Source organism: Rattus rattus, chromosome 2 (genome assembly GCF_011064425.1).
Source record: "Rattus rattus isolate New Zealand chromosome 2, Rrattus_CSIRO_v1, whole genome shotgun sequence".
NCBI lineage: Eukaryota > Metazoa > Chordata > Mammalia > Rodentia > Muridae > Rattus > Rattus rattus.
In genome coordinates this window covers 171456252-171483042 of record NC_046155.1, presented here as the reverse complement: position 1 = coordinate 171483042, position 26791 = coordinate 171456252, and the positions used below count along the sequence as shown (strand labels likewise).

The following is a 26791-nucleotide window of genomic DNA, read 5'->3' as shown; positions in this document are numbered from 1 at the left end:
GGAGGAGGATTCTGAGTTTGTGGCTAACCTAGACAGCATAAGTCAGGGCTATGTACACCTCATCTGGAGAGACGGCTCAGTGGTCAAGAGCACTAGCTGCTCTTCCAGAGATCCAGGTTCAATTCCTAGCACCTACACAGCAGTACACACCTAGCTGTAACTCCAGTTCCAGAGGATCCAACACTCTCACACAGACATACACACAGGCAAAGCACAATTGCACATGAAATAAAAATAAAAGAAAGAAGCAGGGCTGGATATGGTGGCTCTTCCTTTCGATCCCAGTGGAGGTGGAGTCACATCTCTCGTGTTCAAGGTCTACACAGAAAGTTCCAGGCCAGCCAGGCAGTGGTGATAATGCCCTTTATCCCAGCACTCTGGAGGCGGAGGAATGTGAATCTTTAAAATTTGAGGCTAGCCTGGACTACAGATGAAGTTTCAGGACAGGCAGCGCTACACAGAGAAACCCCGTATCAAAAACAAACAAGAAGTAGAAAGAAAAAGAAACTTTTCACCAGAGTTGTACACACAACAAAAGGTGGATCTCAGTCTATCCATTCCCACTCTCAAACCTGCCAAAGCCAGTATTTCCCAAAGTATGCTCTGAGGCAGCTTCAACTTGAAATGCCTTCCTGCAAAGAGGCCCCACTGTGACGTACTTTGAGAACTATTTCATTCTTTACTCTGAAGACCTCACCTTTTGCAGTGAGGAAGCTCATTTAATGTCACTTCTCATGGGAGCTGTGGCCTTCGGTCCTCCTTAGCCCTCGAGGTTGGCACCCGAGTCAGGCAGACTGTAGGACACGGAGCTAGGCTTCGTCCCTGTCCCAAGTTGTGAGCCCATGCCCACGCAGAGTCCGCAGAGTCCGAACTGGGTCCGTGCGGTAGCAAATGAACTGACATAAAACGCTAGCTACAGAGGATTCATTGGTCGGTGGTACTGGTCCAAGTGCCAGCCCGTGACACATCACTGGTCCCTGGAAACTTCAGTTATTTACTTCAGGACAGGCCAAAGGATTCCTGATTTCCTTTGGCTCTCTTATGCCCTCAGTGTTCCTTGCATATCCTTGAAACACCGTGGCTTTGACATGGTTGTAGCAGCCATGTGAGGTGAGCCTGGCCGCCCCGCACTGGCTCCGAGTGCACGTGACCAGTCCACAGCTGGGTGTGAGATCCCTTCAGGGTCTCAGTCTGCCGGCTAGAGACCCAGGTACTCAGCCAGGAACACGGCGAGGATGCGGCTCAGGTTGTGCACCGTGGGCGGGTGGAGGTTAGCCTCGGTGTCAGCAGGTGTGTGCCACACGGCAGGGAAGGGCAGCGCAATGAGGTGGAGCACCGGGACCCCTGACGAGACAGGAGAGTCATCCACAGTTGCAACCCACACCCAGGCAAGACACACTGCTAGTGCTTTCTGACTCTCAGCACAGGACCTAGGGCATGCTAGGCAAACACCCTGCCTCTGGGTTACATCCCCAGGCCCTGAAGACAGATTTTTAAATATGAGGAGGTACATGTTGTTTAAGAAAACGTAGTGAGGGGGTTGGGGATTTAGCTCAGTGGTAGAGCGCTTGCCTAGGAAGCGCAAGGCCCTGGGTTCGGTCCCCAGCTCCGAAAAAAAAAACCAAAAAAAAAAAAAAAAAGAAAACGTAGTGAGGCAGCAGCCGGCTACCACCGAGCCTGTTGACCTGAGTTCACCCTGGCACATGGTGGAAGGAAGAAGACAACTGGTTCTCACGAGCTGACCTCTGACATCTGACGTCCACTGGCACGCCCATGCACATGCATGCTCACAATTAAAGTAGTTTAAAACTTTTTAATTGCTGGGTGGTGGTGCTGGATGCCTTCCTTTAATCCCAGTAGTCGGGAGACAGAACAGGTGGGTCGTCCTGAGTTTAAAGAGGCCAGCCTGGTCTACACAAATTAGTTCCAGAACAGCCTATACTACATAATGAAACCCAGTCTTGAAAAAAAACAAAAACAAAAACAAAACAATAAATAAAAACTATCGTTTACACAAATCCAAGAACCTCAAAACTGAAGGACTTGTAGAGGCGGAGAAAGGCCCTTGCTCCTCACTAGGTATGTAAAGGCTATGGAGCTGCGAATGACCACCATCTCACCTACCTGGCTCCACTTCCCCTATGCGGGGATTACAGATCTACACCACCCAGGCTACTCACTGCAGGAGACACAGCCCAGACTTCATGCATTAGAAGTAAGAACTTTCCCAGAGGAGCTACACCCGCAGCCCTAGGTTCATCTAAGGTAGGCATTTACTGTCGTTACCCTTATTAATTAATCATGTTTCGATATTTGTTTGCAAGCAGAGCCTCACTGTAGTAAGTTGTCTGGGCTGGTCTCATTTTCCTTTCAGGTTTTGGGGTGGCTTTTTGTTGGTCAGGGGGATGAGGTTTAGCAGATGTGGGGAAGGAGGTGGGATGGGGTTGGCTGGGCAATGCTAAGATAATTTAGGCAGGGGCTCTACACTGAGCCACACCCCCAGCCCCTCACTGGGGGATTCTAGGCAGGGGCTCTACCATTGAGCCACACCCCCAGCCCCTCACTGGGGGATTCTAGGCAGGGGCTCTACCACTGAGCCACGCCCCCAGCCCCTCACTGGGGGCTTCTAGGCAGGGGCTCTACCACTGAGCCACACCCCCAGCCCCTCACTGGGGGATTCTAGGCAGGGCTCTACCACTGAGCCACGCCCCCAGCCCTCACTGGGGGATTCTAGGTAGGGGCTCTACCATTGAGCCACACCCCCAGCCCTCACTGGGGGATTCTAGACAAGTGCTCTACCACTGAACTATACTCTCAAAATTTATGGACTCAAATAATTCTGCTAAGACTATAGTCCTGCCTACCACTGCTGTCTTTTACTCCCATTTTACAGCTATGGAAACAGAAGCAGAAAAACAAGCATACTGATTTGCCTGAGTTCTAGCCCCAGTAAACAATAGAGTCAAGATTTAAACCAAAGCCACCAGACTACCAGACTAGAGCACGTGTTCTGTGTGTATTCCGTTGGGATCCTGCCCTTTGAATGCTTGCCTGTGTGTCCACAGAGGCAGTTGGACTGCCGACCATTTGAGTGGCTCTGACGCCTCATTCCTCGCCCAGCTGTAGAGGCACTCACTGAAGGAGCCAGTGAGGAAAAGGAATAGCGCTTGCCTGGCGTGCACGAAGCAGCACCATTTGCTTTCCGTATACAGGGCTCAGCTTGCGAGTCAAATCTTGACCCATTATTTGCATATTTGATGCCCTCCATACTCCCCATTTTACAGATGAAGAGATCAGGACTGAACCACTTGCCAGCAGTCCCTAGCCCTGGGAAGGAGGCTTCCTTGTACCCCTGGCCCCAGTGAGTACCTCTGCGAAGGAAGGGGATGTGGTCATCTTCCACAGGGCCAGGGGGCTCCCCGGGTTGGAAGTACATCACTTCCTGGGGGTGAGACTGCAGTAGGTTCAGACGGTGAAGGCGCTTCTCTGGCGAGGAGTGGGGTTAGAGAGCAAGGTTAGTCAGCAGTCAGATATGCCACCCCAATACCAGTGCACGTACATGTATGTGCTCTGTGTGCATACAGTGCCTGCGGAGGCCAGAGGAGAGGATGTCAGGTCCCCTAGAACTGGAGTTACACATGGGTACTGGGACTCGAACCCAGATCCTCGAAAGGGCAGCCAGTACTCTTACCTACTGAGACAGCTCTCCAGTACCATGTATTTCTTCTCACTGCAAGTTGCCTATTCCTAGTCCCTTTTGCTCCTTGGCCGTGTAGGAGCCGGGGAGGGGGCGGGTGGGAGGTGACTTTGCGGAGTCAGTTTTCTCCTGCCGACTTTACAAGGGTTCTGGGGAATTGATGGGCTGCCAGGTTTCTGAGGCAAGCACCTTTCCCCACGGAGCCATGGCACTGATGCCGATGTCCCTGTTCCATCCTACTTATTTATTTAGACATTTTTAAACACAGGATCTCAGGTATCTGCAGGCTAACCTCATACTCTATCTGTGGCTGAGGATGACCATGAACCCTCCTTAATCCTCCTGCCCTACACCTACCTCCCAAGTGCCGGGTGTTGCAGGCACGCACCACCAATATTAGCCATTATTTATTTTGAGATAAGGTCAGACTTGCCTAGAATTCACAGTCCTCTTGCCTCAGCCTCCCAAGTTCTGGGATAGAGGTGAATACCACCAGGCAGCTTATCCTAGCCTGAAACTCACAATATAGCCCAGGATAGCCTTGAGCTTGCAATCCCTGTGCCTCAGCTTCCTGAGGGTTTTGATACAGGCATGCACCATAATGGGCAGTTCATAGCGATGCCTCGCGTGGCATTGTCACCATGTTTCTGTTTCCATAGAAGAAAGAGAGGTGTGAGAGACAAGTGTCTTGCCCAGGCCAACCCAGGGTTTGAAACAAGGTCGGTATCATGTGAGAATTCTACTGCTGCCCAGCTGTGGTGACACACACCTTTAATCCCAGCACTTGGAAGGCAGAGGCTGGGGATTTCTGAGTTAGGCCAGCTGGGTCTATACAACGAGTTCCAGGTCAGCCAGGGCTACACAGAAAAAAAATCTGTCTCCAGAAAAAAAGTCAAAACTAAACACAAGGATTCTAGTATCGAATCACTGCATTGGACCTTCACAGGGTGAGTCTGTGTCTGCCCCAGTTTCTTAGCCCAGGGATGGGGAGGGAAGGCTAGAGGGGTACACAGGGGTCAGGTGTCTGTCCTACCCCGGCCTTGGCCTATCCTCCTTACCGATGCTCCGCAGTCGTTGGAACCAGCGGGCCGTGCGGGGGAAGTGACTGAAGAAGATTGGATTGGGCGCTCCCAGAAGGTCAAGAAGGACAAAGAGCTCCTGGGGGAAGGAGTCCAGGGCTGGAGGCTGCTGAGTCCAGTGCTACTGACCCATCCCTCCTTCCCCCTCACTCCCTGCCTCCTGCTCCAGAGCCCAAAGGAATGGATCTTACAATAGCCTGGATCCTGGTGGGGCCAGGGCTGTGTGGTATAGACTCCATGATCTGAGCTAGGTGCCTGGAACCATAGAGGGAGTCCTTTGGTCCCCACTCCTTCAGTGCCTCCTCCCCGTCCAAGAAGAGCAGCTGCAGGGTCACTGGTGCTGCCTGTGGGAACAAGCCACCAAATCAGTACCAACCCTTGGCATCGGCCCACACATGTGCCTGCCTGTTTATTTGCACAGCTCAGGTGGGACAAACCCAGCTTCCTCATTCATGCAATCTGGTGACAGAAGCCACAGGTTGAGCCAGAGGCCTGGGCTCAAATCCACACTGTAGGTGGTTGCTGGATAAAGTAACTTGCTTTTGGTTGTTGTTGTTTTGTTTTGAGATAAAGTCTAGGATAGCCCAAGCTGGCCTGCGCCTTCCATCCCTCGACTCTACCTGGGGTTACAGGTGTGCAGCAGAATGCCCGGCTTTGTTTTGTTTTCCCTTTTTTTTTTTTTTTTTTTTTTTTTTGCCGCTGGAGAATGCTTTAGGTGTAGCCCATATGCTACACCTGCCGGCTTTCTTCCAATTGCCCAGGCTCCCCTTGGGCTCACTCTATAGCCCCGGCTGGCCTTGAACTCTGCTTCCTCAGGCCTCTATGTCTGGGGGGGCTGGGATTACAGGCCTGAACCACCAGGGTTGGCTCAATTTCTTCAACTACGAATGGGGCTAATAACAGCTCTGTTCACAGGATCACATTTGAAACCAGGTCTTTAAGAACTGAAAACAAGTTGCTCTGGTTATTATTACTTAAGTCTCACTGGGCAAGATAGACAGACAGACAAACAGACCAACCCACAAGGGAAGAACTGCACAAACAGCAGATCACAATTAGGACAGTGCTTCTAAGATCACCAGCTTCTGAGGGTCCAGGAGGTTGATCTGGCTGGCAGAGGCCGCTGGCTCTACTGGACAGGGGTGTTTGCACTGAGAGTGAGTTGATGGGACGTGACCTAGCAAAAAGCGAACAGAATTCCCAGGCAAGGGGAAGGCCTGGACCAGAGCTGGGGCCAGAGGGCTTTGAGAGGAGGGCAGAGAGAGGGTTAGGAAGATCCACAGTTTTCGGGCCTTGTTTTATAACAGAAGCACTGAGAAGCCAGAAAAAAGGGTCTGAGGGAGAGAGACACTTGATGAAATGTGTTTTCATTCATTCCACAGATTTTTACTAATGTCCAACTTTATTCTGACCCAGGGAGACATAACCAGAAGGAGAAGAAGCCAGGTCTGCATCGTGGGACATACTGAGATTAGAGAAAAACGAGTAATTTCATCAGCACCATAAGGAATGGGCAGTAACCAGGAGGTTAATTGGGGGACGGGGAGAGGTGAGGTCTGAAAGTATTCTTTACAAAAGAGAGTTTTGCCAGGAGCGAGGGTGGGAAGGAGGGCCATACATGAGGAAAAAAGTGATCTTTACAGGCAAACAGCAAATGCTAATGAGGCAGAAATGAAGCCTCTGGATTGGAGGGACACCGAAAGGGGTGTGGCTACAGTGGAGAGCACGTGGAGTCTACCCTCTGGCTTTGGGTTAGGATATGATGGGGGTCCATGGGAGAGTCTCCAGACACAGGAGGGCACGATCTGCCTTTTAGGATGTAGATCCCTGTGGGAGACTGAGGATGTAGCTCAGTTGACAGAACCTTACTGAGCATGCGTGAAGCCCTGGGCTCAGAGTTCAGAATAGCATAAATAAGACACGGTGGTACATGTACGGCTGTAATGCCAGCACTGGGGAGATGGAGACAAGAGGGTCACAAGTTCAAATTCATTCTTTTTTTTTTTTTTTTTTTTTTTTTGGTTTTTTTTTTTTTTGAGTTGGGGACGAACCCAGGGCCTTGCGCCCTAGGCAAGCGCCTACCACTGAGCCAAATCCCCAACCCCCAAATTCATTCTTGAGGTTGATGTTAGTACAGCCTACATGAAACACGGCTAGGGCTGGAAGAAAGCAAGGATGACAGTAGGTCTGGCAGCACAGACCTGCCATGTCTCGGCTTGAAAGGGCGGTGCAGGAGGTTGGGGATTTAGCTCAGTGGTAGAGCGCTTGCCTAGGAAGCGCAAGGCCCTGGGTTGGTCCCAGCTCCAAAAAAAAAAAAAAAAAAAAAAGAAAGGGCGTGCAGAATGGCTGAGTTCAAGGCTAGCTTGGGCTACATACTAGTAAAGCCCTATATCAAAAAAAGGGAAAGAATGACAGACGGAAACGAGGACGTGGGCCAGGGACAGACAACCCTCCCCTACTCCTCACCTGCTGCTTGATTCTGCTCAGCATGACATCAAGGGCCTGGACTAACTCCAGAAGCAGGGCACAGGGCACGGCTGAATCTGTGGCCCCCACAAAGGGGGGTAACCCAGGAGGGAAGAACTTAGAGTCATAATGGCAGGCGAGGGTGAGGTGACGGGCAGCTCCTGGGTCAAGGGTGGCCACCACGTTCCCGAAGTCCAGTGGCCCCAAGGGGGTTGAGGCTGTGAATGGGTCCAGTTCCACGTGCCAGCCTGCCGATAGGGACTGCAACGTAGCCTCCAGGAACTAGTGGCAAGAGAGAGGTAGGAGGGTGGACAGGGACTGGGGAGGAGGTGGGGAAAAGGGCCTTGTGACTGGAGCCACACAGAGCAGTCTGGGTGACTAGAAAGTCCCACTTTGGATTAGGTTGGTCCCTTGACATAGACTTCTGCTGAGAAGTGGCTGGGTGCCAGGTGTAGGAGAGCCATACCTCTTGATAGCAACAAAACTTGTCATGGGGGGTTGGGGATTTAGCTCAGTGGTAGGCGCTTGCCTAGGAAGCGCCAAGGCCCTGGGTTTGGTCCCCAGCTCCCAAAAAAAAACCAAAAAAAAAAAAAAAAAAAACTTGTCATGGCTTATTTTGAGACAGATTCTCACTATGTAGTCCAGGCTAGCCTCCAACTTGCTGTGTAGCCTAGGCTGGCCTAGAACTCCAGCTCATGTTTCTGCTTCCAGAGTGATAGGATTATATATAGACCCAGACCACAATCCACACCCAGGTATGGAGAAAGTTCTCTCTCTCCTCTCTTTCTCTCTCCATCCCCCTACCCCCACCCCAGCACCCTCCCTTCTCTCTCCCTCTCTCCCCTCATGTTGATTCTTCCAAAATCAGGAGTAGGCCAACTTTCAACTAACTCACTTCCACCCTTTCCCCTTCCTGCCTCTCTCCATGGTGCTGAGGATCAATCCTAGGATTTCCTGCATGCTTACACAGCCACAGCTACACACTGGTGAATCCTAGGCAAGCCTTCTACCATTGAGCCACACCTCCATCCTCACATTGGAGGAGTTCTAAGCAAGTGGAGCCATGCTCTCACTTCCTCTTGAAAAGTTCCCACTCCGTGCTTTTTAGGATCCCTATGAAATCGACGATGTCAGTGAATGACCCCATTTTGAAGATGAGGAAACTGAGTCCCAAAGAGGTTAAGAAGTTAGTCCAACTAAGGTGGATCCTAAACACAGTATCTGAATGGCAACAAAGCAATGTTATACCACTAATTCTGAAGCCAACCTTCTTGGATTTTAATTTCAACCAACTGTGGGATTTGGACAAAATACAATAACTTCAGTTTCCTCATCTGTATAATGGAGATCATATCAGTTCTGATCTCACTAGACAGTACATTGCTTCTGCCTAGTATAGGGTAAAAGTTTGGTGGGGGTCGCATAGTGTGGGATTTGTGCACCACCAAGAAATCTAGTCTGGTTCACCCACCACCACCACTCCCCCGCACACACCCCCAACACACGCACACACTCCCCATCCCTGCCCCCCACCCCCATCAGATCCCTAGTCTGCCTCCTGGCTGTTTTGGGATCTTTGGTGCCTGAGTTCCATTTCCTGACAGACTGGGGAAAGGAAGTTGGGGGTTGAAAATAAAACCCTTTACCTTTCTCACTTGGAGATTGCCAGGACTACCCGGGGGTCGTACAATCAACAAGGGACGCAGAAAAGTTCCCCAGAGACGCTGTGGATCCAGCTGCCCTACCACAAGCCGCAGCTTGGCTTCTGAAAGGCTTCCGATCAGTGGGACCTTGGTTGGGAAATGGGATGGGGGAAAGAAAAATGAAAACGATCCCATTCCCAACTTATCCCGGGCGCGGTTGCCCACTAGGAGTGCTGATTCTTCTTGGTAATGCAGTCTCCAGCATCCAAAGATTTCCTAGATTGGGAGAAATCTTCAAAGCAAATCTGATCCAGCCTACTGCAGTCCTGACGAAGAAATTGCAAACGGGTGATGGAGACTTCTAACTAAATGGTTTGGGCACAGAGCTCAGATCTACCAGTGTTTCTATGCGGATGCATCCTCTTCAGAGGGGTCTAATCATAAAACAAACCTGAAACCTTATTTTGTTGGGTAGGGGCATACGCTCAAGTGATGGATAAAGAAATTGCACAGGCGGCAAGGGCTAAACGATAAGGCCACGCTAACCCGAGACTCAATATGAAGGGAAAGAGGGAAATGACGCTGGCTGGGCCAAGGCTTACCCGCAGATCCCGGCTCCGTGATACCTCCTTAACCCCAGGGTGCCAGCTATTCCAGACGATATAAAAAGCCAAGCCCAGGGCCAGCGCCAGCAGCAGCAGGGGCAGGAGCTGCACCCGCGGCAGAAGACGGCGCTTGGAAAGTGAGGGTGGTTTCATGAGGCCGCGATCCCCGAGCCGCTGCCGAGACCGCCCGCGGCTGGCAGGACTCATGGCAGCTTTGCCCTGAAACCAACCCCCCCGTACGGTGGTTTGAGTTTAGGCCAAGATCCGCCTCTCGGAAGTTACAAATGCCAATAAAGAAGCAGAGTAACTGCGTCCTCCCCCAATCGATTGCGATTGGCTCTCCTAAGCGCCGCACCACCCAAAAGGGAGCGCGGAAACCTTAAGGCCCGCCCCCACGGGAGAGAAACAGGCAATGAGCTGTGTCCGAATGTGCGAAACCTTCCCGGGCGCAGGGCCACGCCCCTTACGGAAGTCGATCAAGAAACTGTCGTTCAAGAAAAAAGGGGCGGCATCCATCCCTAAAACAAGGAGCCGATTGGTTTGCCTGAAGCCATGCCCTCAAGAAAAGTGTCGGCGGGTATTTTGGAAACCGGGTTGCGTTTTCCTTCTCCCAACTAGACAGTTAGGCGGGAAAACAATTTCAGTTAGACCCCGTTTTATTTTCCTCATGAGCAGACAACCTATTGTGATCCTCAGAGGCTTCAAATCCTCCCTATAGGCATTTTCTGCAGGAGAGCGTAGCCTTAGAGTCGCTATGGTAACAGGGCACGCCCACAGCCGCTGGTGCTTGATTGCGCAGACGTCGACGGAAGTCAGCCGCAGAAGACGGAAGTCCCGCCCTTCTCTTGCTGTGCTCCAAAGGCTAAAGCAACGCGCTTGGAGGCGGGAGTGATCTGCTAGCGAAACCTTCACCATGTGAGGCCGGGATGGGCTTCGGCGGGGACACGAAGATGGAGGGGGACGGTTTAGCTAAATAACAATCGAAATGGGGTGCTCATAGCTGAGGGTAGAGTTTCTCGGGCAAAAGTAATGTCTTCTGAGGGATTTGAGAACGGGCATGGGGCCTCGGTTCTTGAGTTCCGGAGAGGGGACAGCTTTATTCCATAACGGGTGTAAGACTCTTCTAGGTACCGAGGCTTGCGGAAATGAACCGTAAAGGAAAAGCTGAGTCTGATGGCACATGCCTAGAATCCCAAGCCTAGAGAGGCTGAGGCAGGAGTATCGCTAGTTGGTGGTCAGCCTTGACCAGCTTCATAGCGTGTCCGCTTACAAAAGTAATGGTAATTTTATATAGAAGTGGTCTTAATGGATGTAGAGCTTGGCGGAGAAGGAAGTACTATTAGAAATAGTAAATAGAAAAGTATGTGACTCAACCGGGATAAATTAGGACTTTTGAACCTAATTAGAGACGGTCAGAGTAGCAGGCTACTACAATGGTTTGGCGTGTTTATTCATTGAGCAGATATTATGTAGACTGTAAGTTAGACACATGGTAAATAGAAGGTCCTTGCTACCAAGAAAAAAATCTCTCAGGGCTTATAAAAAGAATGCAATAGGAAAGCCATAGAGTAATAAACAAGTACATACAGTATGTCTTAGATGATCAGGGGTGTGAATGGAGAATTGAGTAGGAAAGAAATAACACCAGTAGGTAGCACAGAAGGACGCATTGAAAGCCCAATACTTGGGCTGGGGATTTAGCTTAGTGAACAGAGTACTTACCTACTGTGGGCACTGGGTTTGGTCCTCAGCCACACACAGACTAGATTTAACCCCAGTATCCTGGAGGCAGAGACAGACAAGTCTGAGTTCCAGGGGCAGGTCTATTTATACAGGGAGACATTGTTGTGGGGTGGGATGGAGGAGAAATGGCCAAATTTTTGGACATATCATGGAAGCAGATGACAAGATAAGACGACAGAGTGAGGTTTGAAAGAATAGGTGCCAGACATGATGGTGAGCCCCGTGTAATCTCAGACCTTGGGTGATGGAGTCAGGAGAATTGAGAATTCAAGGTCAACAGTGGCTGGACGAGGTTTGGTTAATGAGCTGGAGCAGGCTAACTTGGAAATGTCTCTCCTGCCTCCAGAGAAGACTGCACCAGGAAGGGCGTTTGGGGGCCAGGCTGGGGAGACACTGGACAGTGTAGCTTTGGTCACTTATGCTTCCAACCTGAACCCATCTCACCCCCGGGCTCTCTATCCAGGAGTCTCCTCAATAAACCCAAGAGTGAGATGACCCCAGAGGAGCTGCAGAAGCGGGAGGAGGAGGAATTCAACACAGGTCCCCTCTCGGTGCTCACACAGTCGGTCAAAAACAACACGCAAGTGCTCATTAACTGTCGAAACAACAAGAAGCTCCTGGGCCGGGTGAAGGCCTTTGACAGGTGAGCATTGTCTTGGGAAAGGTCATTTGAGAAGAATTGTCATAATAAGGTGGGCACGGTGACAAAGTGCCTTTAGTCTCAGCACTCAAGGGGATCACTGTCAGTTGGAGCCAGCCAAGGTCACAGGGCAAGACCCAGCTAGCTCAAAAAATTAGAAAGTGGGGGTGCTTGGCTTTTTATCTTATGTGTTTGGGCGTTTTGTCTGCAGGTGAGTCTGTCTGTGTACTGTGGACATGTCTAATACCTTCAGAAGTCATCAGATCCCCGGCAGGAGGAGGGACAGGAATTAAGATGTTTGGTTTGTTCCTCTGTAGGCCAGACATCAATGTCAAATATCTTCTATTGCTTTCTAGTTTGTTTTGAGGCAGGGTCTTTAACTGTGTAGCCTGGGCTGGCTACAGATGTAGCAGAGGCTAACCTTATGCTTCTGATCCTCCTGCTACCATCTCCCAAGCGCTAGGATTACAGGGGCAAAGCATACCCTCCTGCCTTGTTTTGGTTAACATGGAAGTTGCCTTGTGACGTGGTCCTACACATCTAGCATTGTACTTTGCTCATCGTCACTGTCCTCAAGCAAGCATTCGTGGAATGAACTGATCCAAGTGTGAGCACATGTCCACCTGCATGAGGACAGGGCCGTGAGGCACTGGAGTGCACGTGTAGGGAACCAGGTCTAACCCCAGAACCCTAAGGTTTGGAGAGAGCTAGTGCGTTTCTCAGAGTTAGAGTTACCTGCAGAGCCAGGGCCATTTTGGTGACCTTTACTGTGTACCGGGATCCTAAGTGCTTCTTTCATCCAATCTTCACATCAGCCCCGTGAAGTAGACTGTTTCCATTTCAAGAAGGGGGAAACTGAGACACAGATGGGACACTTAAGATGGGGCTGAGATCACACCTTGAAGCCTGTCCATCCCCACTGTGGAACCTGAACTCCGTCCCTATGCCTGCTGCTGGAGGGTTCACACATTCAGAATGTTCCCCTAACTCTGGCTTTTTCCTCCACCCCTTACCCCATCAGGCACTGCAACATGGTGCTGGAAAATGTGAAGGAGATGTGGACTGAGGTCCCCAAGAGCGGCAAGGGCAAGAAGAAGTCCAAGCCTGTCAACAAGGACCGCTACATCTCCAAGATGTTCCTGCGTGGGGACTCGGTCATTGTGGTGCTGCGGAACCCGCTCATCGCTGGCAAGTAAAGTGGAGGCCAGCCTCAGCCCTCTGAGAGCCTGCTCCCTGCCCAGCCGAGTCCTGCAGAGCCCTGCCCAATGAGCTAGAAATAAAACCCTGTGCTTTTTGTTTTTTATGTTTTCCAGTGGTCTTCTCTGCCCTTGGGTCTTAGAGAGAGAGGCACTAGGACAGGGCCTCTGAGTGCTGGGGCATATGACTGCCCTGACTGCCAAGTAGACCATTTAGACAGAAATGACCTAAATTTGACTTTTGTGTATTGTGTGGCGGGGTGCAGATGCAGGTGAGAAAGGGGGTCCTACTTAAGGGGCTTGTTGAAGGACCTTGCTGTTTTCTGGACTGTACACAGGGCCCTCTGTCCTACCCACTACTCTGTCCATCTGTATCTCTGTCCCTGCCCTCTCAGGTAATTCTAAACACGAAATTCAGGAGATCTGGGTGGAGGTCAGCATTATCTGCCCTCCTTAAATGCATACAAAGCAGTATGGGTGTCTGGTCTGGATACGTCTGTTCTCGGTGCCCACAGGGGCCAGGGAGGAGGGTTGGACTCCCCTAGTTACGTGTGAGCAGCCATGTGGGTGCTGGGAAGGAAACAAGAGCAGCGAGTGCTCTGGAACTCACTCCGTAGACCAGGCTGGCCTCAGACTCAGAGATTCCACCTGCCTCTGCCTCCCAGGTGCTGCAGTTAAAGGCGTGAGCCACCACCCTCTAGCCTAGCTGTCCTCCTGAATGGTGGCAGTCACAGTCAGTGGTAGCCGGTGAGCCCCTGTGCAGAGCTGTGAAGCCTGCAGCAGAGAAAACTGCCGTGCTTGGTTGTTCAGGCACACGTTCCTGAGCAACTGCCAGGACAGCTCTGCTGTGGGCTCTAGATCTCTCCCACCCTCTCTCTCTCTCTTCGTTCTTTTGTGGTCCTGGGGACTGAGACTAGGGTCTCATGCTTGGCAAGCTCTCCCCAGCCCTCCATTCACTTGTATACATGCACAAGGACAGTGTTAGGTGTCGTCTGACACTCCTTTGATCCCCTTGACAGAGTCTCATTGAACAGAACTAGGCTGGCACCCAGCAACCTCCAGTAATCCTGTCTCCACATCATGCTACAGATTCGAATTCAGGGTCTCTTGCTTACATAGCAAATGCTCCTCTAACCGCTGAGCCACCTCCCCAGTTCTTCCACTAGACAGGGAATCTCTTAGGAAGTTTCCAGGGCTGGCCTTGAGCTTGTAATCCTGTCGTGGTCTTCCAAGCAGCTCGGATGACAGGCCTATGTCACCACAGCCATCCAGCTCATTCAGTTGAAATCATTGAGATTCAGGAAGGGCATTGACATGTCCCAAAGTCACCCAAGTGAGAAAATAATGGTGCTACATTCAGATAGACAGTCAGGGCTGATGAAATGGCTCAGTGGCTACCAAGTTTAATGCCTAGCACTCATACCTGGCTTTAACTACAAAGCCAAGGGGGATCCAGTGCTCTGGCTTCCTTGGGCACTTGCATACAAATACACATAGATTAAAAGCAGATCTGTATGCCAGGGGCATGCATTTGATCCCAGCACTCGGAGGCAGAGGCAGGGAAGTCTTTGTGAGGCCAGCCTTGTCTACAGAGTGAGTACCAAGACAGCCAGGGCTACACAGAGAAACCCTTTCTCAAAAACAAATAAATGAAAGCAGACACGAGTGTCCCCGAGATCCCCACAGCTTAAGAGACTGAGGCAGGATTGCTACAAGTTCAAGACCAGCCTGGGTTTACCTGGTGAATTCCTGGTGAGCCAGGCACAGTGAGGTCATCTCAAAAAGACTCCATTGAAAAGGAGCTAGCCTGGGCACCCCCTCTCTTCCCACTTGATAGGCACCCATGATGCTGGCCCAGTGAGGGTGAGCACCTGCCCTCCCCGCTCCTCGGGGCTCTAGTGCTGAGGAGAAGCAGGGCCAGGCAGGGAGGCAGCTCCGCTCTTCACTTAGCTCCGTCTGCACTGAGAACCTAGGATGTGGAGCCTCCCAACCCACAAGAGCTGCAGCCCTCCCTCTGCATTCTGGGAAGGGAGAGAAAGGGAGTTGGTCTCTTGCCAGGCAAGTGGGCGACAGTGCCATGGAGGAAGACAGCGACCACTCTGTGGTGACCTAAAGAGCAGCAGTCGGAGCTCAACATGGCTGCTGGGCCTTCACAGCTTGTTTGTTCTCCATAGCCAAGACTATCCTGAGAGACCCCGTCTCAAAAAGCCCAAATAAGTAATAAAAAAATTGTAAGCTGTGCTGCCAGGCTGGTGGGCAATGTCAGTCCCTTCAGCTTCCCTGAAGCCCATTTACCTCACCCAGGAACAGGGCTGGACTGAGCCTTCAGGTCACAGGCTCAGGCTATAGTCCCTGCTCCATCTCCCTGAATCCTCCTCACCAGACATGGAGATTTTGATTGTCCTGGGCACTTGGCTGCCCGAATGGTGCTTTTATCTAGCTTTTTTTTTTTTTCTTGCATGTAACGGTGGTAGTGTATATGTGTGCATATATATGTGCATGTTCACATGTGAATGGGTACATGTGCACATATTTGTATATATGGAGGCCTCCGGGTGACATGGTAAGTCTTCCTTGATCACTCCCCCATTATCCCCCCATATGTGGGCACTATGGGCCAAAGCTCTGGTCCCAAAACTGTCATGGCCAGCACTTTGCCCAGTGAGCCATCTCCCCTGTTCTGACAGAGTCTTTTTATCTAGCCTCGGCTGGCCTCAGACTAGAGCAACACTCCTGCCCAGCTTCTTGAATGATGGGATTACAGGTGTGCATCACTACTTCCCGAACAAATTATTTGAGGGAAAGGTTAGGATCTCACTTTAGCCCTAACTGGTCTGAAACTAGGCGAGTAAGTAAGGCTGGTTTTGAACATGCAACAGCTCAGCCTCTGCCTTTGATTGCCTCCGAATAATCCTTTCTAGGGCTAAAAGCCAAAGTGAAAGTCCTCAGACAAGTTGGGAGCTTAGTGACAGCTAATACAGTAGCCCGGTTAGGAATTGAACTAGGCTGGCTCCTGCTGCTCTGCCGTGTGAGACAGGGTCTCACATAGTTCAGAGAGCCAACCTGTTCTGTCAGGATAAAGGACCAACCAATCCTCCCGCCAAAGCCTCCCAACTGCTGGGGTTACAGCGCCACCCCTTGCCCAGGACTGACATTTCTGTTGCCTTCCAAAGAAGCAGGACATTCACACGCACAACTTTAATTTGTACATATGTCTTAGTTTTCAATAAAGATTATCTTAGGGGAGGGTACAGTAGCAATGTGGTGTCCATGATTTTTTGTGCCAACATATGGCTCCAATTGAGCCTCATTGAGCTATGGCAGACTACCTCACACCCTAGTCATCTCCCTTTCTAGCCTAGCCTCCCAACCCATAAAGAAGCTTAATTTACTAGAGTCTCCACTCCAGAAGGCAAAGCCCTGAAGTGTTGAGTACGGGGTCAGCTAGGAGACACATCTTTCTGGGAACCCTGGGGAAACACAGCACCCAGTACTGATAAAGGAGGCCTCTGTGTCTGTGTGTCTGTGTGTCCATCCATCCACAGGTGGACCAGTTGCAATGAGGCTTCATCCCCAACCCTCTCTGGGAGGTGGGAAGATCTGGCTACCTCCACTGACCACAGGATCCTCTTGCTTGGCTGCCAGCTCTCACCACATACAGCTCCAGGTCCTGCTGCTCATCTCTCACAGCCTGGCACAGGCAGAGCCTCCCACCCCACAGAGCCTTTTGACTTTTGATTGCTCTCCTTTTGTCTTGACCATCTCCTTGGATCCCTCTCCTGGGACCCCTCAGCAAATCCTTCCCACCTCTCTGTGGCCTCCATTCTGGTCCAGCCACCTACATTCCTCTCACTGGGCTCCCAACTCACAGCCCCTAATCCCTAGAACAGAGAGCCATGGAAACAGCCCAGGAGACACTGCTGCTAAAATCTGTGTGGGACTGGGGAGATGGAGTTGTTTTCATCTCATCTACATAAAGGCTGACAAGCTTTCAGTCCCAGAGATCTTCTGTCCTCTGGCATATGCAAACACTGTGTGCATGTGGTATCCATCCGTACACACAGGCAAAGCAATCGTACACGTAAAAGTAAAAATAAAATCTTCAGTGAGCCTGCGGTGAAATTCCAGTTCCTGCACCCCCTGCCCACTCCTTCCCCATCTGCAGGCCCTGGCTTTTTCCAGTGGGACCATGGAAGCCTTTCTCCATTCTTCCTGTTCCCGGGACCTTTTCCTGTGCTGTTCCGTCTGCCTGGAATCTTATCCTCCAACTCTTCAAGCTGTCTCCACTCTTCCAAACATGACCCATCATGTCTTCGCAAATGGCCTCCCAGTCGGTTGTCCTAGACACCAAAATTCTTTTCATAAACGATTTCCCAACAGATTTGTACACATGGGGACCTTGTCTTCCAGTTCCTCAAGGGGGCTGGTAAAGTAGGCTCTCAATACTTGCTAACTGTACAGACACAGGGGTCCCTTTACCTAGCAGTAACTTTCCAAGACCTCATCTCCAGGCACATGCAGCATCCCAGAGGGCAAGGCATTGCGGATGGCAGCTTTCTGGGGTGCAGAGCTCAAAGGCACCGCCCGGGGGGCCTGCCCCAGGTGCGGACGTGGACACTGCTCCTGAAGGTTGAGACGCAGACGGCGGATCTCCGACTGTACCTGCAACGCGGAGTGCTCAGGGTGTTGCCATTCCCAGCGTGGTCGCCAGGGGGCGCAGACGGGCCAGCCTCTCCTACCTCTTTGTTGATGAAGCAGTAAAGCACACTCACGAGGAAACCCTGCCAGAGGACGAACGAGATCAGATGGCTGCTGTGGACTCATTGTTTCCGGCCCCAAAGTACTGTGGCTGTTAGCGCCCTGATCCTAGGTACTGAGGGCACCTACTTACTGGCTCCCAGCTCTCTGTAACGTTCCCCTGACCCCCAAAGGCTAAGAACAGGCGCTGGAAATTGAACGTCCTGCGTGTAGAAAGCAATTCGCTGCTTTCCACACTTGAGGCACGAAGTCTAACCACTCTGTGCCTCCCTTTCCTCGTCTGGAAAAATGAAGGCGGTGGTTGGGAGAATTGCAATATTAATGTGTAAAAAGAGAGAGTGCTTAGCTGTGGTGGCGCACGCCTTTGATTCCAACACTCTGGAGGCGGAGGAAGACAGTTCTCTATGAGTTGGTGTATACCCTTGTACACATAAACTGTGTCCATCCAGAACTGCATGGTGAGACTCAGGCTCAAAAATAATAATTAGGGCTGGAGAGACGGCTCAGGGGTTAAGAGCACTGGCTGCTCTTCCAGAGGTTCTGAGTTTAATTCTCAGCAACCACGTGGTGGCTCACAACCATCTATAATGGGATCTGACGCCCTCTGCTGGTGCGTCTGAAGACAATGACAGTGTACTCGTATTAAATAAATAAATCTTTAAAAATAATAATTAGTTAAATAATTATGAGGCTTGAGGTTTTCTCAGCACTGGAGCACATGCTTAGCCAGCTGGAGACAGATTACCGGTATGAGCCCCAATACCTGGCTTTAGTTGATGAATGGAGTCAACTATGAACATGGGCTATTAAGATATTCCCAGAATTTTCTACAATCCCATTAATATTGAATTCAGTCACACATCTCCCCTTCCAGGAGAGGAAAAAGACAAAATTGGCGTTTGCGAAACTAACCCTCCTCTCTCATTTTTCTGTCCCTGTTGCTCGGCTCTTGTCTCTCCCCCCACTTGCTCTGAAGTTGCAGATACCCTCACCGCCCTCCATCACACTAGCTGCCCTCTGGCCTCAGGGATCCTCATTCTGGAACATTCTCCCACTTGTGTGACTGGCTGATTACATAAGGTGTTTCCTCTGTTTCTCACAGAGTAGGGGCCGACCATTTGGCTCCTGGTTGTTGCGAGGTGTCCTTGCTTCCTTTAATGAACGCACAGTCTCACGGGGGACACTGGTGCTATCCCCACTTTAGAGAGAAGACTGAGGCTCAGTTGGGTCCCGCAGGGTAGGCACTAGGAAAGGCAAGCACCGTCAGCATTGGTTGGCCTCTTCACATTTTGGGATTTCCTACGTCCTTAAATTCTGCACCTTGCGGGTAAAGGAAACCAGGAAGCTGGGAAATACCAGCTCAGTTCATCCCACAGCACTTCCTCCTCGCCTGGAGGCAGTGCTGGGGAAGGCTGTGTGGTCCTCTACCACTATCCCCACCACTCAGCTCCTCACCCACACAATTCAGAACAGTCTTAGGTAGTTTCCGCCCTGCACATGCGTGATATAATCCCTGGGTGCACTCCAGTCAGTAGAGGCTGCTCCAGGGAATGATGATATCGCTGTGTCCCGATGGAGAGAAAAGTCTAAACTAGGAGGGTGGAGCCCTTGCACCCAGTCTGAGCACCTGGAAGGAACTTAAGAAGATTTCAAAGGCCAGTTTGGCAAAGCGCAGGGAGCCTTCAGCCTGTTCCTCGGTCACGGGAGCAAATACCACCTCGTGGACACCCAGCAGGGGCATCAGTGTCAGCGTGGAGCGAGCCAACCTGGAAAGAGACGGTATCAGTGGTCCGCACGTCCCCTATTCCGGCCCTCTCTGCTTCCCACATTGGGTCCTCAGCCTGCCCACACCTTAGTCGGTAGTCGGGACAGCGCATCTGTCGAGTCCTCAGCTTTGAAACAAGGATGCCAAGGATGCGGATAAAGATGAGGAAATTGATCTGTGAGGAGAGAGAAACTGAGCCAGAAGCCATTCAGTTCTGGGGTGGGACAGGGGGTTGGCGCTGTTCCACTTCCCCAGAATGAGGAATCCCTGAGCATAGCCTGGAGGAAGCGAGACTGGCCCTACCAAGATGGTTATTAGGATGGGGGTGCGAATGATCCACCAAATGGCTTTGACTTCGTTGCGCTCCCAGCACCTAGAGGAAGCAGGGTAGAACTGAGACGCGAAATGTCCCCACAAACCCCCAGTCACCCCTAATCAGGCAGAGTCCCTCACCAGGCCCTGCCCACCCTCTCTAAGCCCCACCTACATTCATTTAAGTCCCACCCCATCCTGCTTTTCAGAAAGCCTCCTAATCTTCCCCCTTTCCCAGCCCGTAGTCCCTTTATACCCCACCCACATTCTCCACACCTTCACTTTTCCACCCTTCCCCGCCCCGCGTCCCACATAGCTCCGCCCCCAGCCCGGGCCCCGCCCTCCAGACCCTGAAACTCACTGCGTGTTCTCGTACAGGTACCTGACGATCACCCAGGGGATGACGAAAAGCGCGGGGGCCCCTGTGCAGACCCCGATCCCCGCCCCCCACCCCGCCGCAGCTGTCAGCGTGCACACGAGCCCCTTCCAGGCCCAAGACCCGCGGAATTCCTCAGCAAGGGCTTGGGAAGGAAGGAAACGTGGATGGGCTGGGAAGTGGGAAGTGGGGGAGCGGAAATTCGCTGGGCTGGGCGGAGGGGTGGGGTTGAGGGGGGTCACAGAGTCAGGGCTCACCCCAGCCAAGAAGCAGGTAGCAGCGGAAGTGGCCCTTTTCTGAGCGTCTCACAACCACCAGCAGATGGTGCAGATACACACCCTCCACCAGCAGCCAGGTGTAATTGGCTCCCACACAGTACTGGGTCAAGATCTGGGCTGTGCGGCAGGCAGTTAGGGCCTATGAAGCCATCAGACATCTTTGTTTTATTATTTGTATGTATTCCTTCGTGTATGTGGTAGTAAGGCTTGAACCCAGGACTTCCTACTTTTTAGGCAGGGGCTCTACCACTGCGCCACGCCCCCAGCCCCTCACTGGGGGATTCTAGGCAGGGCCTCCACCACTGAGCCATGCCCCCAGCCCCTCACTGGGGGATTCTAGGCAAGGGCTCTACCACTGAATTACATTCCATTTCTCTTCTCTTTGAGTCAGGGTCTCAAAAACTTCTCCAGGCTGTTCTTGAACTTGCTCTGTAGCCCAAGCAGGTTTTAATATGTCAGTGGTGCCCAGCTTTCCACCTAACTAGGACTATGGGACATCCTGACTAGACAGGGCTCATCTCCATCTCCTGCCCTCAAATTTTACTCTGAGTTTCCAGCAAATGGCTTATCTTACTTCACCTTATCCATTTTCACTTGAGGACTCTCCCACATTGACCCCTAAACAACTGGCATTTTCTATTCTGTTACCACGGGGAAATACATAGAATGCCAGTACGCAGCCTTTGCCATACTAGCTCATATTTAAAAACATTTTAGGTTTTGTAGGTTTGTTTTTTAAGACAGGGTTTTTCTGTGTAGCCCTGGCTGTCCTGGAACTCACTTTGTAGACCACTTTGTGGCCTCAAACTCAGAGATCCACCTGTCTCTGCCTCTCAATTAAAGCCATGTACTGGGCCAGAGAGATGATTCAGAGGTTAAGAGCGCTGTCTGCTCTTCCACAGGTCCTGAGTTTAATTCCCAGCAACCACATGATGGCTCACAGCCATATAACCAGGCACACATGCAGGCAGAACATTATATGCATAATAAATAAACATACAAACAAACAAATCTTAAAAAAAAAAAAAGCATGTACCACCCCTCCCAGTGACACTAGCTCTTAAGAACAACTCCTGCCTCAGCAGTTAAACGCACTGGCTGCTCTTACAGAGGATCCAGCACCCACATTGCAGCTTACAATTGTCTGTAATTCCAGCTCCAGGGGATCTGATACCTTCTTCTGGCCTCTGAGGGCAAGTATGTGGAATACAGACAGACAGACAGACACTCACACACATGCAATACAAATTTAAAAAGTAAATGCCAAGCTATCTTCCCACAGGGGTGTGAAGGTCAGAGACCTTTTAGGAGTTCGCTACCATGTGGGTCCTGGGGTTGAATGCAAATCAGAAGTCTTGTAAGCCAATACTTTTAAGTACCGAGCCATCTTTTTTTTTTTTTTTTTTTTTTTTGTTTGTTTGTTTTTTTTTGAGCTGGGGACAAACCCACCTTTTAAAGTCTACCGCTGAGCCCCCCAACCCCGAGCCATCTTTTTTTCCCTCTATTTTATATAGAGAGGCACTTTGCCCGCCTGCACGTCTGTGCATCACATGAAGGTCAGAATAGAGCATCGGATCCCCTAGAACTGGAGTTACAGATGGTTGTGAGCTGCTGTGTGGGCGCTGAGAATCACTCCAGGGTCCTCTGCAAGAACAGCCAATGTTCTTACCACTGAGCCACCTCTTCAGCCCCGAGTGGCCTCCTCATCTATTACTCTATTCTATTACTGGTACTCTATTACTGAACTTCACCCCCCAAGATCCACCCCCCTCCACACACACACACAATTATTATATAAAGGCTTCTGTTCAGAGCCGTGAGTTTCATCTCCCTGCCTCAAAGTACAAACAAACTGATTCCTTCCAAATCCCTGTTGGTTTCTTCCTCCCATCCTGCCCCCACGTTCTCAGTATGTGGTGAGGAGGAAAAGTATGGAAATAAATGGGAAACTTCTTGGTCCCACCAGGAAGGAGATGGAGTACCTGGTTCCACAGGGTAGGGGTCTGGTTTCCCGTGTAGGGACCCAGTGGAGGCAGCAGCTGGTCTCGGGTGAGGATGGCCCCTGCTCGCAGCATGAAAGACGTGAACAGGTTCATGTGAATGTAATTACGAGTGCAGTGCAGCCGCCTGGGGGGATATGAGAGACGAAAGGGGCTGGGAACCACTGGAGAGCTGTCCTCAGGCAATCCAGAGTCTCTTGAAGCAGCTCCCCCCACCCCCATCCCTTGCCCTAGAACTACACCGTCTCGAACCCAGGCCCAGTCTCCACCACACCACGCAGAGCTGGCGGGTCGCACCTGAACAAACTTAAAATGAGTAGGGCTAGCAGCAGAGTGGCCAGGGACAGGGAGTAGCCGACTGTATACACGACCTGCAGGCGCTCCAAGATCAGCTTCTGGTCCTGATAGAGACAAGGAAAGCAGGAGAAGCCGCGACTTTCAGCTGGTCCAGAGGAGGGCGGGGCTGCCCACCACCCCTCCCCTCACACCCCCGGTCTCTTCAGGGAAAAATGTTCCTTCGCTCGGATCCGGCGCTGCAAATCGCCTGTTTTCTCCTTGAAACTCCACTTGTACTTCTTTAAGTGGTGTTAACTCCACCCTTCACCTCCAAGGCTGGATGGGCACATTCGCACACGCACCAGACATATTCTTTTGCTTTGTTTTTTTTTCGACGGGCTTTCTTTATACAGCCCTGGCTGTCGGGGAACTCACTCTGTAGACCAGGCTGACTTCAAACTCTGAGACCCATCAGCCTCTGATGCTGGTAATGACGTGTGTTGCCACCACAGCCACCATTTCGTTGCCTGAAGTGGATTTTAATTACTTACAACCCAGAGTTCTACTCAGTACAAGGAGTGTCAGTTGGGCCTGAAACTTGCAATGGTTGTTTGTTTTGTTTTGTTTTGTTTTGTTTTGCTTTGTTTGTGACTCTCCCTAGACACCGTAGCCCGAATCCCTCTCTCCCCCCTCACCTGAAAGGCCCCATTCTTCTCTGGATTCTCACATTGAGTGTGGTCTCTCCAAGATCCCCACTGGCCATCACTACCACACTGGCGAAAGACGAAGCCTGCAGCCACTATGGGAACATAAGGGGTGGTGTGGGCTGCGGGGAGGTGGTGTCAGAGAAAAAGATGTAGCAGTTCACCACTGTAATCTCGACATTTGGGAGACCGAGTCGGGAGGATTGCCATGAGCTCAAAGCCAGCCTGGACCCCTAAGTTGGTTCAACAGGTAGAAGCGCTGGCAGCCAAGCCCAGAGACCCGAGTTTGATCCCCGAGACCCACGTGATGAGAGGATTCCTGTAAATTGACCTCTGATCGCCACACCCCTGCCATAGCTTATTCATCCACACATACATGAGATAAATAAAGACAGGATAAGTAAATCATGTGACAGCCCAGGGGATTGGGAGACACCTGGCTTCACAGACAGGGTCAGCGGGCAGATAGAAGGAGGAGGGGCTAGGTGAGGGTGGAGTGCGGGATGAGGGGTGCGGGGAGCGCCTCACCCTGGCGGTACCAGGGCAGATACCAGGGGCAGGACACCCGGGCAGTGGTGTTGGCGGCCGTGTAGTTCCAGCAGGCATACATATCGAAGGAACCATTACAGGCCAGGCCTAAGGGAGAAGGAAACCGAGCCTGAGGATGAAGGAGAGGAGCGGTCTAGTTTTTCATTCTTCCACACCTCGAGGTTGCACTATCTCCTTACTGGCCACAAGCTCCTCCCACCAGACTTCGAGACCCCACCCATTCATCCTCCTAGTCCCACTCCAGGCTCCTCCTCCCAAGTGAATGCCAAATCCTGATTATTCTCATCTAGAAAGCTTATCAAGTTCCATTCCAGAACCCGCTCCCATTGCGGGTCAGGTCCCTCCCACGGCTCCTCCCACTCCCGTCTACCTTCCATGTTCTTCGGTCTTTAGAACTTTTTTTTCTTTTTTTCTTTTTCCTTTTTCTTTTTTTTCGGAGCTGGGGACCGAACCCAGGGCCTTGCGCTTGCTAGGCAAGCGCTCTACCACTGAGCTAAATCCCCAACCCCCGGTCTTCAGAACTTAATTCGGGTCCTCACAGTCTACCTGAGCTAAGCCCCACTCACATCTCCCAGCCCTCCAGTCACACCTGAGGGAGGTTCTGTGGCCTCCAAGGTGTTTTGGCATTCCCAGCCGTAACGCTCCCAGCGCTGGTACAGCTCTCCCGTCGTCTGCCCCTCAGAATCTGTCTAAGAGACGCAAGAAGGGACCTCCAGGGTAACCTCCCAGGCAGCAAGCTCGGTTGGGAAGGGCCAGAAGAACCCTTAGAGATTTAGAGGGGCTGTCCAATTTTTTTTACACTGGAGTCCTGGGTGGCTTAGAAACCTCTTAGATGGTATTGGGGTGCCTAGAAAACCGCCCAAAGGAAGGGGTGGCCTGTCCCCACCCGGAGGACTTGTGAGGGGAAATGTGTGAAGAGAAACTACCTGTTTATACAGGGCGGGAGCGGGCATCCTTAAAACTCTCCCTGATGTAGGGGAAGGGCTTAAAACCATCCCAGAGCGCCTGTATCTCTCTAGGTCCTCACCTCCGCCCTCTGGAGTGACAATCCCCAGAGCCACAGCAGCAGAAGCAACAGCCGCAGGGGCATCCTTGAAAGGTGATTGGAGACTCTGGCCACTCGAGGCAGTTGGGCTGGAGGGTCTCCGGGCAGAACCAACTCTTGAGCTTCAGCCCAAGTCAGTGCTCACCTGCCAGAAGCACATGGTGTCCGAGGCCACGCCCCCTATTTCCGCACATGAGGATTCGGGGCGGGGCAGGACTAGGCGTGGCCTCCAGTAGATAAGTGAGGCTGGGATCAGCTAAGCGATTCCCAGGCCCTCCTAAGTGTTGCTGAGGCAGCCAAGGTGGAAGGGAGGGGTGTTTGCTGAGGGGACTGTTACCCTAGAGCTGTGACGGGCAGAAGCGTCAGTGTCACCGAGAAGCTAGCCTAGAGAGACTCTTGGGAACGTGGGACCTTCTTAGAGAGGAGGGAATAGAAACCGTCAGTCAATCCTTGATGGGAACTTAAACTGATCATTCGAGTTCGCATCCTCCCAGCTCTAAGTTAGATAGGAAGCCAATCTTCTAAAATTTCCCTGGGCTTCAGAAGTCAGAGGGGCAGCGCTCTCCCAACATCTAAATATTTAGGGACCAGAGATATTAGACCCGAGGTTTCTGACTGTCGGACGTTAGATGCTCTGAAAATCCTTCTAACCCCAACTATCATCCCCGCCCAGATAATGTGAATGCAGGGTTTCAGGAGGGAATCGCAGAGCTACAGAAAAGAAAAAGAAAAAGAAAATATATTAAAAAAAAAAATCCCGGACCCAGAATTATAGGGATAAGAGCAGAAGGACTCAGGGACAATGAGACACAAGCAAGAGCTCGGAGACTAAAAGGGGGGCACAAAAAGAGAAAAAGATAAAAATGTGTCTTGGAGACAGTGGAAACGAATAGGGGAGAGAAAAAGGACGGGAAAAGAGCAGAAATAAGCCCATTTAGAGATTAAGAGGGGTGAAGAGATGACAGGGCAGAGAGGCAGAAAGAGACAAAGATAGAGACAGAGAGACAGAGTCAAAGGAGAGATAGGCCCAGGGCAGGGCTTTGATGGAGACCCCTTACCTGTACCGAGTCCTGCTCGCAATCTCCACTGAAACAGCTGCCCTGCCTCGCCTGCCAGAGAGCTCTGGAAGAGGTGACAGGCGCTGGCAGCCTGGGGTGTTGGGAGGAGGCGGGGCCAGGGCGGAACAGAGAACAGGAGGGGGGAGCTCTGGGGAAGAGTGGGAACTGTGGAGCAGGCACGTTTATCACAGCCACTCTGTGTCACGTAGAGGGAGCAGCCACACAGTTATGGTCCCCCCTCCCCCAGGCCACAGAACACATTATGCTATCCAGCCACTTACACTGCCTCTCACGCTGCCTCACACAGGATCTCAAGCGCTAAGCAAGAGAGCGTCAGACACTCACAGAGTGAGACTCCGTGAGTAACAAATTCATTCATAGCTATACAACTGGGACCATGCATGCTGAGAGAGCCAGTCCTTCACCACAGCTTCCCAATCACTGGCAGGGACACGCGGCTGTGTGCCCGGGGATGTGGACACTTCACATACGTGCAAACACGGCCCATAGTCCTAATACCACTGTCTTCCTGTTATCGTTGGTTGGTGTATGTACATGTGTGTACATGTACGTGTGTGCGTGCATGTAAGGACCGGAGGAC

At 51.5% G+C, this 26791-nt stretch overlaps 3 protein-coding genes across 4 annotated transcripts; 1 reads left to right on the top strand and 2 right to left on the bottom strand.

The window, feature by feature from the left end:
• Window positions 1–257: 257 nt before the first annotated feature.
• Qpctl (glutaminyl-peptide cyclotransferase like) lies at window positions 258–9772 on the bottom strand. Of its 2 annotated transcripts, XM_032894317.1 has the most exons (7): window positions 9488–9772; window positions 8889–9032; window positions 7243–7524; window positions 4968–5120; window positions 4756–4855; window positions 3370–3486; window positions 258–1344 (listed from the first exon to the last, which is right to left on the bottom strand). In XM_032894317.1, exons 1-7 carry the CDS (start codon window positions 9695–9697, stop codon window positions 1199–1201), a joined length of 1152 nt encoding a protein of 383 aa, XP_032750208.1. In that variant the 5' UTR covers window positions 9698–9772; the 3' UTR covers window positions 258–1198. The 2 variants fall into 2 exon arrangements, with proteins under 2 accessions (XP_032750208.1, XP_032750209.1); XM_032894318.1 differs by lacking the exon at window positions 3370–3486.
• A 529-nt stretch (window positions 9773–10301) lies between these two features.
• On the top strand, window positions 10302–13176 carry Snrpd2 (small nuclear ribonucleoprotein D2 polypeptide). Its single transcript, XM_032894316.1, has 3 exons — window positions 10302–10405; window positions 11697–11876; window positions 12895–13176. Coding segments are annotated over exons 1-3 (357 nt in total). The 5' UTR covers window positions 10302–10403; the 3' UTR covers window positions 13070–13176.
• Window positions 13177–16248: 3072 nt separating this feature from the next.
• Window positions 16249–26269, bottom strand: Gipr (gastric inhibitory polypeptide receptor). Its single transcript, XM_032894315.1, has 15 exons — window positions 26191–26269; window positions 25115–25277; window positions 24677–24776; window positions 24067–24174; window positions 23530–23633; window positions 22856–22959; window positions 22541–22685; window positions 20538–20697; window positions 20266–20326; window positions 19896–19965; window positions 19679–19767; window positions 19455–19593; window positions 17809–17850; window positions 17549–17731; window positions 16249–17409 (listed from the first exon to the last, which is right to left on the bottom strand). The coding sequence occupies exons 2-14, from the start codon at window positions 25175–25177 to the stop codon at window positions 17549–17551; spliced, it is 1368 nt and encodes a 455-aa protein (XP_032750206.1). The 5' UTR covers window positions 25178–25277; window positions 26191–26269; the 3' UTR covers window positions 16249–17409.
• Window positions 26270–26791: the final 522 nt, after the last annotated feature.